The 14,756-nt window shown below is 41.7% G+C and overlaps 1 protein-coding gene across 5 annotated transcripts in view; it reads right to left on the bottom strand.

Moving 5' to 3' along the window:
• Positions 1–14,369, bottom strand: part of GCN2 (protein kinase family protein) — a 71,907-nt gene extending 57,538 nt beyond the window's left edge. For 3 of the 5 annotated variants that reach the window (XM_088513293.1, XM_088513296.1, XM_088513297.1), the window contains exons 1-6: positions 14,262–14,369; positions 13,826–14,110; positions 12,771–12,845; positions 12,627–12,686; positions 12,434–12,539; positions 11,769–11,873 (exon numbers count right to left, since the gene is read on the bottom strand). In XM_088513293.1, the coding sequence (XP_088369419.1) occupies positions 11,769–11,873; positions 12,434–12,539; positions 12,627–12,686; positions 12,771–12,845; positions 13,826–13,980 (501 nt within the window). In that variant the 5' untranslated portion in view covers positions 13,981–14,110; positions 14,262–14,369. Of the gene's footprint in view, positions 1–11,768; positions 11,874–12,433; positions 12,540–12,626; positions 12,687–12,770; positions 12,846–13,825 lie in introns of all 5 variants that reach the window. The other 2 variants (XM_088513295.1, XM_059595292.2) reach the window with 2 other exon arrangements.
• Positions 14,370–14,756: the final 387 nt, after the last annotated feature.

The raw sequence follows: 14,756 nt of genomic DNA, 5'->3' as shown, positions 1-14,756 counted from the left end.
TAAGGAGGATGACGGCAGTGCAGGAGTTGATGGCCGAGGCCGGCGTTGATAAACTTGGAGTGGAGCAGGCTGGCGGTGAGGCAGTAGGGCTGGAGGAGAAGGAGAGTCCGGCGCAAAGAGAAGAGGAACAAGCAGCGGAAGAGACTCGACATCAGGCTCAAGGGAAGAGTCACCCAAAGAGGTAGTAGCAGGAAAATAGGGGAGAGACTCAACAAATGTGACATCGACACTAGTGAAGTAGCATCAAAGAACCGGACTATAGCAACGGTATCCCTTTTGGGTTGGGGAATACCCAAGGAAGACACATTTAGTAGCACGAGGGTCAAGCTTATCAAATCCAGGACCCAAATTATGAACATAGCAGACACACCCAAAAACTTTCAATGGCAATGAGAACGGGGATGAAGGATATAAGAGTGAATGAGGAGAGGTACCATCTAAGACTGAGGAGGACATCCTATTAATTAAATAACAAGCAGTGAGGACAACATCACTCCAAAATTGTTTGGGAACATGCATACGAATTAAGAGACAACGTGCGACATCCAATAAATGACGCTTTTTGCGTTCAGCCACACCATTTTGTTGTGGAGTGTGAGCACATGAATTCATGGATAATGCCTTTATCAGACAAATAAGAGGCAAAAGAACAAGATGTATATTCTTTAGCATTATACGAACGCAAGATACAGATTTTCTGAGCAAATTGAGTCTTAATCATATTGCGGAAAGTTTGGAAAATAGAAAATAACTCGGAACGATTTTTCATTAAAAATAACCATGTCATACGGGAAAAATCATCCACAAAGGTCACAAAATAGTGGAATTTATTGGCTGCTATATTAATGGGACCCCATACATCAGAATGAACTAACTCAAAAGCACTAGAAACCCTACTAACAACACGTGATGGAAACGAGACACGATGATCCTTACTAAGCTGACAAGCTTCGCAAGGCACAAACAACTCATGACAAAGACTTGGGACTTGATGCTTCAACGTAGAAAGGGAAGGATGACCAAGACAACAATGCCATTGAAGAGCGGAGGCCAACGATTGCAACGCACGAGGGAGATGTAGGTGCTAGATCGAGATAATATAAGCCATCAACTTCATGCCCCATACCAATCATCCTCCTCGTCTTGAGATCTTGAAAAATGCACAGAGAATGATAAAAACTAACTGAACAGTTAAGGGCTTTTGTGATTTGACTAATAGATAACAAATTAAAAGGAAAACCAGGAACATGTAGAATAGACAACAACTCAATGTCAGAACTCAGATGGGTAGTGCCTGAGCTGACCACTGTGGATAGGGAACCATTAGCTAGGGTGACACTTCTAGGTGAGGCAACAGGATGATAATCAGAGAGGGAGGTAGGCAAACCAGTCATATGTTCATTGGCGCCAGAATCGATAACCCACGGGTTGCTAGTGGAGGAGAAAAGACAATGAGATGCAGTACCTGACTGAACAAGAGTAGCAATGGAAGAGGAAGAAGCCCGCTTATGGGCTAAGAACTGAGCATACTCATCTTTCGGAATGGAGATGAGATCATTCTCAAGGGTTGAGCTTGAACTAACAAGTGGTCCAGTCGGGGCCAGAGAATCCTCTTGAGAAGCAACCTGATTGGCAAACCCAGATGGTGTGCCATGTAAGTCCCAACAAAACTCCACAGAATGATTAGTACAACCACAATGAGTGCATTTGCGAGGCCCACGACCTCCAATGCGACCACCTCCCCAGAAATCACGTCCACCACAACCACCTCGACTGCCATCCCCCACGGGAACGACCATAACTACCACGGGTAGCAATAAAAGCAGCACGATCACCATTACGTTCTGTGCTCAACAAAGAACCATGATCAAAAATAGTAGCACGCTGAAGCCGAGAAAAAACCTCAGGAAGCAATGGGAGGTCAGAACCACCCAAAATCTGTGCACGAACAGACTCATACTCAGGTTTCAAGCCGAGAAGAAACCGAACCACATCCACAGCTTGACGTTGCTTTTCCATTTTCTTCAAGTCAGTGGAGAGTGGATGATACATGTCTCTTTCCTTACAGATGGCCACAACCTAATTGTAGTACTCATCTACAGTTTGAGTACCTTGCTCAAGTCCAAAATATCGTTGACACACCTCATAAATCCGAGTGATGTTGCCAATACCAGAGTACATATGCTGGAGATGATCCCAAATTGCTTTAGCAATAGGAAGATAGAGACACGAGGATCCAATGTGAGGCTCAATACTATTCAACATAAGAGATATAATCTGATTGCCGGCCTGGTCCCAAACGCTTTTGGAGCTATTTTCCGGAGATTGCTCGGATTCCAAGTGAGAATACAGACCTTTCCCTCTCAAGTGTACTTCCACAAATCGCGACCAATAAACATAATTTTTTCCATTAAGTTTCACAAGTGTCATAGTAGCTGGACCCATAAGTAATTAAATCAGAAGGAGGGGCCATAATGTGGTAACAAGATGCAAACAACTACACGATCCCACCAACCAACGAACTACCAAGTAGAAATAGGCAAAAAACTCACACAAAACAGCCCCAACTCGAAGCAAAACTTGCTGACAGTGACGTATGTCAACTGAAAACAACTTAAACCATGGCAGAATCGAGAAAATTTGTCAAAAACTAACTTGAACCGGACTGAATTTGAGCAAAATAGGTCTAAACCATAGTGAACCGGAAGGAACTGAGAGAAATTGTCAAAAAACTGACCTGAACCGGCTTGAATCTGGCCTGAACCGGTGGAAAATGGCCTGAACCGGACTGAACCAGCCGGAAAATGGACTGAACCAGGCTAAACCAGTGGTAAAATAGGTCTGAACCGGACTGGACCAGGGGAAACCAAAACACAGACAACCTTATCCCAGTTTGAGGTTGGGATATGCTTATCCTGAATACGCGACAGCAAGCACTTGGAGCCAAACACCCAGCTTTGTCTATGAAAATTGTCGGAACAGCGCCGGAGACTGCCAGACCTTGCCGACAACAACCAAATTGTGCCGGCGACACCCAGATCATGCCGAAAAACACCCAACTACAACGAACAGAGCTGCAGGCGACAACCAAACCTTGCTGGCGAAACCCAGACCGCGTCGGAAAACACCCAACTACTATCTCCAGCCAACGCAGAGAGTATCAATCACCACAGACAGCACCTACCGACGACGCCAACCAACCATCAACGACAACTTAAGACCCAACAATCATGAGCACACATCTGTCAACAACGACCAATCCAACCATGGAGATGACGGCGAGATCGCACCATTGGCGATGGTGAACTTGGCGCCATCTCCGACCACGGGCTTGAAGCCCAGTAATTAAATTGCCTTCAATCAGTAGCAAGATGAATGAAAGAGGAGAAAAGAATTAAAAGAATTAAAAAAAAAATAAAAAAAATAAAAAATAAATAAAAAAAAAAATGGGAAGAAAGAGAAAAACAATATATCAGGAAAAGGTATAAACCCTAGGCTCTGATACCATGTTGAGAGGTTTCCATGAAGAAGGTTTTGAGAAAAGTGGAGGCTCGTTCAATGTTACGTAGCCTACCTCAAACATATTATTATATAAGCTTAAAGAATACATCAATGACCAAACTACCCTCAAACCCTAATACATTCTTCTAATAAAAACTAATCAAGAGAAGGTAGTTAAGGTTCAGTATTCTTTAGTTTCGAGTTTCAACAGTGTAAGGGTAATTCTGTTTAGGCCTACATAGCAATCACCAATTACAAAGCCCACAGTTTCGGAGGGTCATAGCATTGGGGTAGAAAGTGGGGAAGGAGAATGAGTGGTAGAAAGGTGAAAGGGTGCTCAAGCAAGGAGAAAAGAGGTTGAAGATTTGGTAACTTTTGAGGCACACTTCTAAAGAAGAAAAGTCCAATGACACTGAACTTCCTCTTTAGGAGCTTCAATCTTCCTTTACCTCAAGAGCATGTTTCTCCACCTCTACTCCATTTTAATTGTTTTATTTGTTGTATCTCATATTCATTATCATATGCTACATGTTTTTTTCATAAAGTAATAAAAGAATTACTAATTTTATACCAAAGTTCGCCTCTCCCTAAGATTACAACCAAATCCAACTGCTCAACAGAATCTGGAAAAGAAGAAACATGGATAAAACCAAAGCAGAAATCCGCTCATACAATGATTTAAGTAATAAATATTTATATCAATCCAAGAGAGCTTTGCGCCAATAAAAGTCTGATTACTCCACCCCTCCGGAATGATCCACATAAGGTAAAGAGAAGTAACATCCCAAACTAAAATACTATTTTGTCATGATTCTAAGGTGGAAGTTGAGGGGGTTCTAATGATTTGAGGGAGAATAAGGATATTCTTAACATTGTTTAGGGAGTTGTGGAGAAGGATATTCTGGATCTTTTTCTGTAGTTTCATGATTCTGGAAGCTTTGAGAAGTCTTTTGATGCTTCTTTTTACTCGTGCCAAAGAAATGGGATCCAAAAGGATGAGGGATTTTCAGCCAATTTATTTATATGAAATATATATAAGATCTAGGTGAAGGTTTTGGCTAATATATATGCCCCGTGCATCCTTTCTTAACCATTAATGTATTACTTTGAAACAAAGGTCGAGAAAAAATTGAATGACTGGCAATAACTTGCTCTACAAGTTTGACCTTCGCGTTATAGAGCCTGGTTTGAGAGCTGGTGAGAGCTGTGTCGGCACGTGGGGGCGCGTGTGAGCTGGTTGGTGCTAGCTTTAGGTTGTGTCATGGCTGGGCCGAGAAGGTGAACGGTGGAGTCCAAGGAGTTTGAGGTGTTGATCAAGGTAGGGGCATCAGGGGTGAGGATTTTTGAGAGGAGCAAAAGGATCAAAAGGTCCATTTTCTTAAAAAAGGATGAGCTAGCTTGGATGGTGCAAATAGTGAATGATTTGGTGGCAGCGGACAATTCTGAAGTATTTTGGGATCCATCCAGAGCTGGATATCCTAAAATAATCACTCAGAAGTGCTCTAATAGGCATCGATGTTTCCTAACAGTGGAGGAATTTGATGGAAGAAGAAGGTGTGGCTCGATCATCATTCCTGAAGGACGTCGTGGGTTTGGGTGGGATCGTTTCATCAAGGAAATGCAAGCGGCTAACTCCTCTCTCCGTGAACACCGAGTGATCAGTGAGTATAGAGAGCTCAGGGGAGAAAAGAGAGATAAGGAGTTTAAGAAGCAGAGAAGCTATGCGGAGACAGTGAGACTGTCGTCGAAGGCAACCAAGGAATGTTGCAATTTCTATCAAGAACCGGTTTGGCGAGGATATACGGAACAGAAGGTCCAGGAGTATGGCAAGAAGGCATTGTGTCCGAAGAGGACCCATGTTTCGGCGATGGCTCAGGGCGGTTCTAGGGTGGTTCCGACGAAGTCTTTCTGTCCGGCGAAGTCTGTTCAAGGTCCTGTAGAGATTGGATTGAATGGTCTGAAGGATGGAGGTTGCGTGGAGGTTTTGTCAACAGTTCCGGCAAGTTGTACAGCAAAGTCGGCGGAGCAGTTTGCGTCGATGTCAGTCTCTAATCACATGAAGGGACGGGAGGGGATGGGGTACCATGCTAAGCAGACCTACTCTGATGTAGGTGCTCCTCAACGTGAAGGAGTCGTTGAGACGTCTGAAGAGGGAATGTGACGTGGGGATGACCAAGATCGACAGGGTGATTAAACAGATGGAGCTCAGTGGGCTTGGGCCGGGAGATAAGAAATTAGCTGGACAGTGGAAATCAGAAATGAAAGGGAAGGAGAAGCTTGGGCCGGGAGGAAAAATAACAAAGCCCAACAGTAGGCTGAAGGTGAAGAAGAAAGTGATTTTTAAGCCCAAATGAGTCGTGGGCTCAGGCGTGGGCTATAGCTTCAGCCCAGTTCAAGCTGGACCAAGAGGAGTTAGTTTTCCAGCTAGGTTGGCTTCAACGGAGGACTCTGAGAAAGTCACGAAAGGTTCGCGACCTTTCATGGCTATACTGGCAAGCTCATCATTGGCCGAAAGAGTCCTATCAGGGGGAGGGGGGACTGGGTCAGAGACAAGAGGGACACCCAGGGTATTTATCGACACTTCTGCATGGGGTGTTGATAGATCCCTGGCCGGAGAGAAACCAAGCAACAAGGAACCTATAAGTCCGGTGATGGAGGCTCAGCCCACTGGTAAAGGAAAAACTTTGTTGACATATAGGAGGAGGAAAATTAGGCCGCACAGATGAGACGAGGCACTGGTGGGTTCGCTAGAAGCTTCCGTTTCGGCTTGTGGGCAGTTGAAAGGGATCCTTGGCCCAAAGCCAAAAAATTCTCAGAGGGTGCCGAAAACGCTAATGTTGCCGAAGTACCATCAGAGGTCGCCGGAGAGGCCTATGGAGACCGGCGATGCCGGGGAGGACACGGGCTTGGCCACAGGTCAGCTTCTGAGGGAGAGATCCTCTCGCCGGAATGTTGGGATGGCCGTGGGGGGCTGTGCGCAGAAGGCTTGTCGGGGGGAGGCAACGAGTTTGGTTCCACTGATTCAGGTGGGTCAGGAAAGAGTGGAACAAATACTGGAGTTGGAGCTCATTGGGCCTGGTTCAGGTATGGTTGAGGACAAAATCTCAGAAACAGTAGGGTTGGAGGATTTAGGGTCAGAGACGATTTCATCCAGCTGGGTAGTTGAAAATTGCCTCAAATTTTGTCCTAAAATTGGTGTTTCTGATGAGGGGAAAAAGGAGGAGTTGGAGGTTTTGTTCAATGCTATTGAAGCTTCTAGAATGCAATATGATTCTGATTTGGGAGGCATTTCTGCCTATGTTCCTGCACCCAAAGGTATTGAGGAGATTGAGGAATGTGAGAGGGTCGTTTTGGTGGATCATGAAGCTTAACATCGTAGCATGGAATGTGAGAGGGTTGAATGCTCTCAAAAAAAGGTTGCGTATTAAGGGTCTCTTGAAAGAATGGAAAGCAGATATAATGTGTTTGATTAAGACTAAGATGAAGGCTATCTCCCGTGAGGTGATTCATAGTCTTTGGGGAGGTCAACATGTGGGGTGGAAGTATAAGGATCTAATGGTTTGTCAGGGGGGATGTTACTGATGTGGGATAGGAGGGTAGTGGAGTGTAAGGAGGAGTGTGTGGGGCATTTCACTTTGGCATGCTCTTTTCAAAATGTGGAGGATAATTGGGTTTGGGCCTTTGGGGGGGTGTATGGGCCGAATGAGGAAGTGGAGAGAAGGGCACTCTGGGAAGAGCTGGCCGGTTTGATGAATGTGTGGGAGGTCTCTTGGTGTTTTGGCGGCGATTTTAATATTGTACAGTTTCCTAGTGAGCGTTCTAGTGTTTCTTATTATTCTTCGGGCATGATAGATTTCTCAGACTTCATTTCAGAGAACAATTTGGTGGATATTCCAATGATGGGGAGTCAATTTACTTGGTCTAATAATCAAGAAAATGAGATTTGGTCTAGGATTGATCGGGTCTTGCTATCCTCGGATTGGGAAGATCACTACCCAGCAGTGTCACAAAGAAGATTTCAACACCTGCTTTCTGATCACTTCCCTTTATTACTAGACTGTGAAACTCCTTGCGGAGGTAACAAGTGCTTTAAATTTGAAAATATGTGGCTTAAAGTAGAGGGTTTTGTTGACAAGGTTAATTCTTGGTGGGGGTCATATTCGTTTGAGGGTTTACCTAGTTTTGTGCTTGCTAATAAATTGAAATCCCTTAAAGTGGATTTAAAAAAGTGGAATGAAGAGGTGTTTGGGTATATTGGGAGGAAAAAGGAGTTGTTGGGAGGTATTCAGGAGATGGATGAGTTGGCAAAGTCGAGAGGCTTAGATCTAGAGGAGAAGATTCGGAAGGCAGACATGTTGAAAGATTTGGAGAATACCTTGTTGTGTGAAGAAATTCATTGGCGTCAAAAATCGAGAGCTTTGTGGCTCAAGGAAGGGGATCGAAATACTCGTTTCTTTCACAAGATGGCTAATTCTCATCGAACGTACAATCGTGTGGAAGTGCTTCGTATTAATGGCGAATTATCCAGTGATCCAGCTGAGGTAAAAGATCACATAGTGCAGTATTACCAAAGCTTATACTCGGAACAAAGCACTTGGCGCCCTAGAGTGGATAACCAGCCTTTTTTGTCCATTGATGAGGAGGATAATAGGTGGTTAGAAAGAGATTTTGAGGAAAAGGAGGTTTGGGAGGTGGTAAAAGGCATGGATGGTGATAAGGCTCCGGGTCCAGATGGCTTTTCCATGGCTTTTTTTCAAGCTTGTTGGGGTGTTGTTAAACAAGATGTTATGGCAGTTTTCGCTAAATTCCATCGCGGACATCAATTGGTGAAGAGCTTGAATGCAACTTTTATTTCCTTGATTCCAAAAAAGGCAGATGCGGTGGAGATGAAGGACTTTCGGCCCATTAGCTTGGTGGGAGGTGTATAAAATTGTGTCTAAGGTTCTTGCCAATAGGATGAGAACTGTTTTGGGTAAGGTCATTTCCTATTCTCAAAATGCTTTTATTGAGGGTCGGCAAATCCTAGATTCCGTTCTCATTGCAAATGAATGTGTGGATAGTCGCATGAAATCAAAGGTGTCAGGTGTTCTTTGTAAATTGGATCTGGAAAAGGCTTACGACCATGTAAATTGGGACTTCTTTTTTGTATTTGCTGCATAGGTATGGTTTTGGCGAGAGGTGGAGGGCTTGGATAGAGTGGTGTATTAAGTCGGTAAGATTCTCCATTCTGGTGAATGGTTCTCCGAAAGGCTTCTTTAACAATTCGAGGGGAATTCGGCAAGGGGATCCTCTCTCCCCGTTATTGTTTGTGCATGTTATGGAGGCTTTGAGTAAGATGGTGAATGCGATGGTAGACCAAGGCCTTTTGACTGGATTCTCGATGGGAAATAGGGTCTTATCGGAGTTGATGGTCTCTCACTCTTTATTTGCTGATAATACTTTGATTTTTTGTGAAGCTTCTATCGAGCAAATCCGGTATGTACGTCTCATTCTCTTATGTTTTGAAGTTGTATCGGGTTTGAGAGTGAATTTGGGAAAGTCAAAGATTGTGGCCATTGGTGAGGTGGAGAACATTGGGGTTTTAGCTAATATCCTTGGGTGTAGTGTTGCCGAGTTGCCTATGAAGTATTTGGGTCTCCCTCTTGGGGCGCCGTATAAGGATACGGCTATGTGGAATGATGTGATCGAAAAGATGGAGCGTCAGATGGCAGGGTAGAAGAGAATGTATCTCTCTAAAGGAGGTCATTTAACTCTCATTAAGAGCACATTGACTAATCTTCCGACTTACTTTTTGTCTCTGTTTCCGATTCCTATAAGTGTAGCTAAAAGGCTTGAGAAAGTCCAAAGAGATTTCTTGTGGGGGGGGGGGAATGGGAGATGAGCCTAAGTTGCATCTTGTAAATTGGAACCAAGTCTGTCATCCCCAACACTATGGTGGTCTTGGCATTCGGAAGTTACACCAATTTAATCAAGCTCTTTTGGGGAAATGGCTTCGGAGATACGCAAATGAGAGCGAGGCTCTTTGGTGTAAGGTTATCAAAGCTAAGTATGAAGACCAGGAAGGCGGGTGGTGGAGGGTTGAAGCATATTCGACAAGGTTGGAATTTTTTTGCCGAAGGTACTTGGTTTGAGGTGGGGGAGGGTTCGAAAGTTCGTTTCTGGCATAATATTTGGTGTTGGGATAATTTTTTGAAGCAAGCCTTCCCGTCTTTATTCAGTATCACTAGACACAAAGAAGCTTGGGTGAAGGATAATTTTACTTGGAGGAATGGGGTTGTTGAGTGGAATGTCATTTTTGTTCGGCCCGTCCAAGATTGGGAGATGGATTTGGTTTCTCCTTTTTTTGATCAGTTGTATTCTTGCAAGGTTTCCATACGCATTGTAGATCGTATTTGCTGGTCTTCGTCCAAGAAGGGCAAGTTTGAGGTTAAGTCGCTCTACAAGGCCTTGTCCAATTCTAATCATGAGGTGTTTCCTTGGAAGAGCATTTGGCATACTAAAGCGCCTCTGCGAGTGGCATTTTTCGGGTGGACTGCAGCCCTAGGCAAAATTTTGACTCACGATATTCTGCGTAAGAGGAACATAATAGTAGTGGAGTGGTGTTGTATGTGCAAGAAGACCGGAGAGTCAGTCGATCATCTTCTTCTCCATTGTGAGCTCGCTAGTGCTCTTTGACATACGATTTTTATTCGGTTTGGGTTGCATTGGGTCATGCCTTGCAGGGTGAGGGACTTGTTCGATAGCTGGTGGTCGGGAGGACGATCTCGAAGCGCGGTTGTATGGAAGATGATCCCTCTGTGTCTTATGTGGTGTATATGAAATGAAAGAAATGCTAGATGTTTTGAAAATTCCACTAGGACTATAGAGAAATTGACTCATCTTTTCTTCTTTACTCTTTACTCTTGGACGGCCACTTGGCTAGCTCTTTTAGTGATTAGTTTCTCGGATTTTCTTTTTCATTTATCTCCCTCTTAGGCGCTCTCTGTTTATACTTCCCGTGTATGTGAGTTGCGCCCCTTTGCGCTTTTTTATATCATTATTACTTATCAAAAAAAAATAGTCGCCCATGTCTTTAAAAACAATTTTTTTTTTTTTTTTTTTTTTTATAAGTAATAATGCATTAAAGAGCGCAGAGGGGCGCAACCCAAGTACACAGGGAGTATACAAGAGAGCGACTAAGTAGGGGAGAAGGAAGAAGAGAACATAAAAAGAAAATCAGGAAAATTGATCTCTAAAGAAGCAAGCCAGCCTATAGTCCATGTGAATAAGGTGTACAAAAAGAAATGAATAAGGTCCTCAAGGTTCCTCGACAAATCCTCAAAGCATCTCGCATTTCTTTCCTTCCACAGACACCATAGAAGACAAAGGGGAGCCATCTTCCATACCACGGCACTACTGGTTCTACCTCCCGCCCACCAACTAGCAAACATCTCCTTAACGCTTCTAGGCATAACCCAACTCATGTTAAAGCGAGAGAAGATAACATCCCACAACTTGCGCGCGACCCCACAATGAAGGAAGAGATGATTCACGGACTCCCCATATGCCTCACACATACTACAACGATTAATCACAACAATACCTCTCTTCCGAACATTATCCAGCGTGAGAGATTTCCCAAGGGCAGCCGACCATGCGAAAAACACCACTCTCGAAGGAGCCTTAGTACGCCAAATGCTTCTCCACGGGAAGTGGTTAGGCTCCTTAAAGGCAAGCCTCCTATAGAAGGAGCGAACCTCAAACTTCCCTTTACTTGAAGGGATCCACCACATCCAAAAAACAATATAAAATTGTATATAGTGTACACCCCCTTTATACTTGTTTTTGATGTCATAATAAGATTTGTACTGTTAGAAACAAGGACAATACAAATTCCTTGTTATAAAAGAAACAAAATATACCAACTGAAAGACGCCTTTAAAATAAAAATATAAGATTCTCTCATGAACATCCAATAAGAGTCAAGATTAGTGCCTCAAATCCCCAATTTCAAATATGACAAAAATAAAAAATAAACAAAGAGACATCAAATAACCAAAAGAGATTCAGAAAGATGACAGAGATGATGAGGTAGGTATTGAAACTAATCAACAATTAATAATGACAAGTAGTTCCTCTCAAGCCTAAAACAAGTAAGCTAATAAATTGCTCAGTAAACAAATAAAAGACAAAAGATTAGCATCAATAATGTGTTAACATGTTACATAAAATATGCAATGCTAAATAGATAAAAAGTTAAAACACTATGATTGAATGGCAAAGCTTACAGATTCATGTGATTGACCCACTGGCACAATTTCAGATAGGAACTCTTGAGCGGCCTCCACCAAATTGAAAATCATAACCCGTCCTTCTCGGGCATTAGAATTTGCCTAAGAGAAAACAATGTTTATAATAAAAGAAACCTTTTTGTTGGTAAACACAATTCAAGCATTCAGACAGGATTTCTCCTGACCGCATCCTCCACCACTTCTTTTAAAGGGAAGGAAATGCTATTTGGTCCAAACACCATCGGCCACAATAAAAGAAACTATGTCACTCCGTAAAAAATAAGATGTCAGAAGCAGAACCAATTGTATTATAAATAATAATTACCTAATGACACACACACCTTACATGTGCAGAACATAAAACAGTGACCTAAGTGAAATTTCAAGCTTCATTTTCAATTTTAGAGACCATTATGTTTATACATGTGGAATCATCTGGCCGCTAGTGTGGGAACTCATAAAACCACAGCTTGAAAAGTATATCCACCCACAGCTCCATGCATCAGGACCATGTCTCCAGTAATTGACTTAAAAATTAGTAAACTGAAAAGAACTTCACTTAGAACAGAAAACATAAGTATTTTATCCACTGCAACAGAATTCTTGACAGAGCATACAAAACCAGGAAAAAAAAAAAAAAAAAAAAAGAAGTCAATTCAAACCTGATCACTGAGTAGAGCTAGAAGCTTATCGGCATCGCTCTTTGATAAACCGTTCTCTGGAGTTATCTGCAACTTTGGACACTTGTAAGGATACCCTGGTAAGCACCTAATAAATAAGGAGAGACAAAGAACCATTACCAAGGAATAAGATTTGATAAAGAATGAAAACAAAACAGGGCACAAAATGACTAACCTAACTAAAAGAAGAGCAGAAACATTTAGATCCTCATAACCCATATCCTTTGAGTAAGGCCTGTTCAGATTCCAAGTAAAAACTGAATGAAAGAAAGATTATAGCTCATTATTGAGATTGAAGCGACATCAAAATAGTACAAACCTGAGTTTAAGAATTATTTGAGAGGATGGAGATGACCCAGAAATAACTTTGCAGTCATCTTGAAATATTGCACACCTAAACATAAGAATAAGATGGCAAAAACACAAGAATATACAGAAGTAAACATGAATGCTTCCATTGGATTTCATGAAGCTAACCAAAATGGTTGGGTAAGACTCGTTAAATTTGCTTATGGTTCTGTTTTCAGTTATAGCATCATGCTTTCATGCAAGCAGCTAAGGCATACTTTTAAGGGTAATCTCAATTGAGCCCAATTCAAGATCACTAAACAATACTAAGACTAAAATTAAAACAGAAACTGCCAAGCAACAGATCATCCCATGTACAGGTAAATCTAGTTCGTAGTCCACACATAAAATTTCATCAATTGAAGTAATTTAATTCAAAAGATCGCCATATTATTGTTGGATTCAATTTATAATACTTCAACGAATTTGTGACAATCATAGGCCTATAAATTGAATTTTGGCTTCTGTTCTTGATACTTTGATCATGATCCATAATTCAAAAAAATCATATTTTACAGCCAGAATCACCCCTAGTCCCATATTCGAGTTTGTCCAAATTGCAGAATTACTGGCCATCAACATCTATTAAATTTTTTCATACCTTAAACCAAATTCCCAAAGTATATCCAACTTTTCAGCCCAACAAAATAAATTACATCAAGGTGACTATGATTCCATTCCACAAATTCAGCCAAGTCATCCTCATCTAAATTTAAAAATAAAGGGTCTGTTTGGTAAAGTTTCTAAAGCTCTTCTTACTCCTTAAAGGCTGAAGAGTCTTTTTTTCACTCTTTATTTTTCTTTTATTTTACTAAAAAAAAAGATCTCAATTTTTTCAAATTAAATTTTAACTTTTCTTAAATGTGACCTCCAAAATCAATTCTCAATTTTTACCATTTTTTTCAAAACCTGAAACACTTCTAAACTTTGTCAACAACCAAAGCTACTGATAGGGAACATGGACCCAAGTAGCAAGTACCAAAAACACCAGGCAAGAAAACCACTTGGAGACCGAGAATCACTTACAAGGCAGTGATTTCCTCAGAGAGAAGCTCATTATCATCAGCACCAACATGAGACGCATGATCTTTCAATTGAGTCCTGCCCTTGCTCCTCCTCCCACTCCCACTCCCACTCCCACTCCCACCTCCTCGCTTCTTCTTCTTCGAGCTATGCCCCATTCTCACCCAAACCACCACTCCAAACGACCCCTTTTGCTCTTTCTTCAAACAGAAACCAACCCAATTCACCTCTTCACCTAAAACCCAGAACCCACGCCTCAATTCAGTCGCAGAGTTCAATGGCTCAAGCCTCAACGTGATTTCAAGGCCAAGATCATATGAAAAATATTAGAAAATCACAGATATTATTAATAGGAACAGATGGATTTTGGAAAATCACAAATGATTGAATATCAAAAGGGTTTTGGAAATGAAAGCAGGTTCTGAGACCTCTGAGATACCTGGAATGAATGGACGAATAATAATTGGAGATGATTAGAATACAGGTATTAATTAAGAGATTGCGTGAAAATGTATTCTTTTGAGTCTAAAACATGGTGGCGCTGAACGTGGAATTCGAACAGGGTGATGCTTATTATATTACCACATCTGGTGTGTATATATATACCAGTAGCGTCAACTCGATGCCCCCTGATTGGGTATTTTTGTCAGCTGGAAATGACCACCAAAAACTTTTTATAATTTTATTTTTGAATAAATCAATGTATTAAATTTCGCCTAGGCTCAAATTTTCTAAGCAAAAAATCATTTGTTTTCTATTGTATTTGGAAATGAGGAAAATGATATCAAAAACATTTTTCTAAGACTACATTTGTTTCGAAGTCAAATGGTTTTTGAAAAATGTTTATTGTATTTTTTTTTTTTTATGTTTAGTGTGACTAAAAAAATTTTGGTTTGACAAAAAAAACTTATTTAGTTTCGAAAAACTGTTTTCC

The sequence above is a fragment of the Corylus avellana genome, chromosome 2 (assembly GCF_965113065.1).
Source record: "Corylus avellana chromosome 2, dhCorAvel1.hap1.2, whole genome shotgun sequence".
Taxonomy (NCBI): Eukaryota; Viridiplantae; Streptophyta; class Magnoliopsida; order Fagales; family Betulaceae; genus Corylus; species Corylus avellana.
The sequence above is the reverse complement of the archived record's forward strand: the minus strand, read 5'-3'. Positions and strand labels throughout refer to the sequence as shown.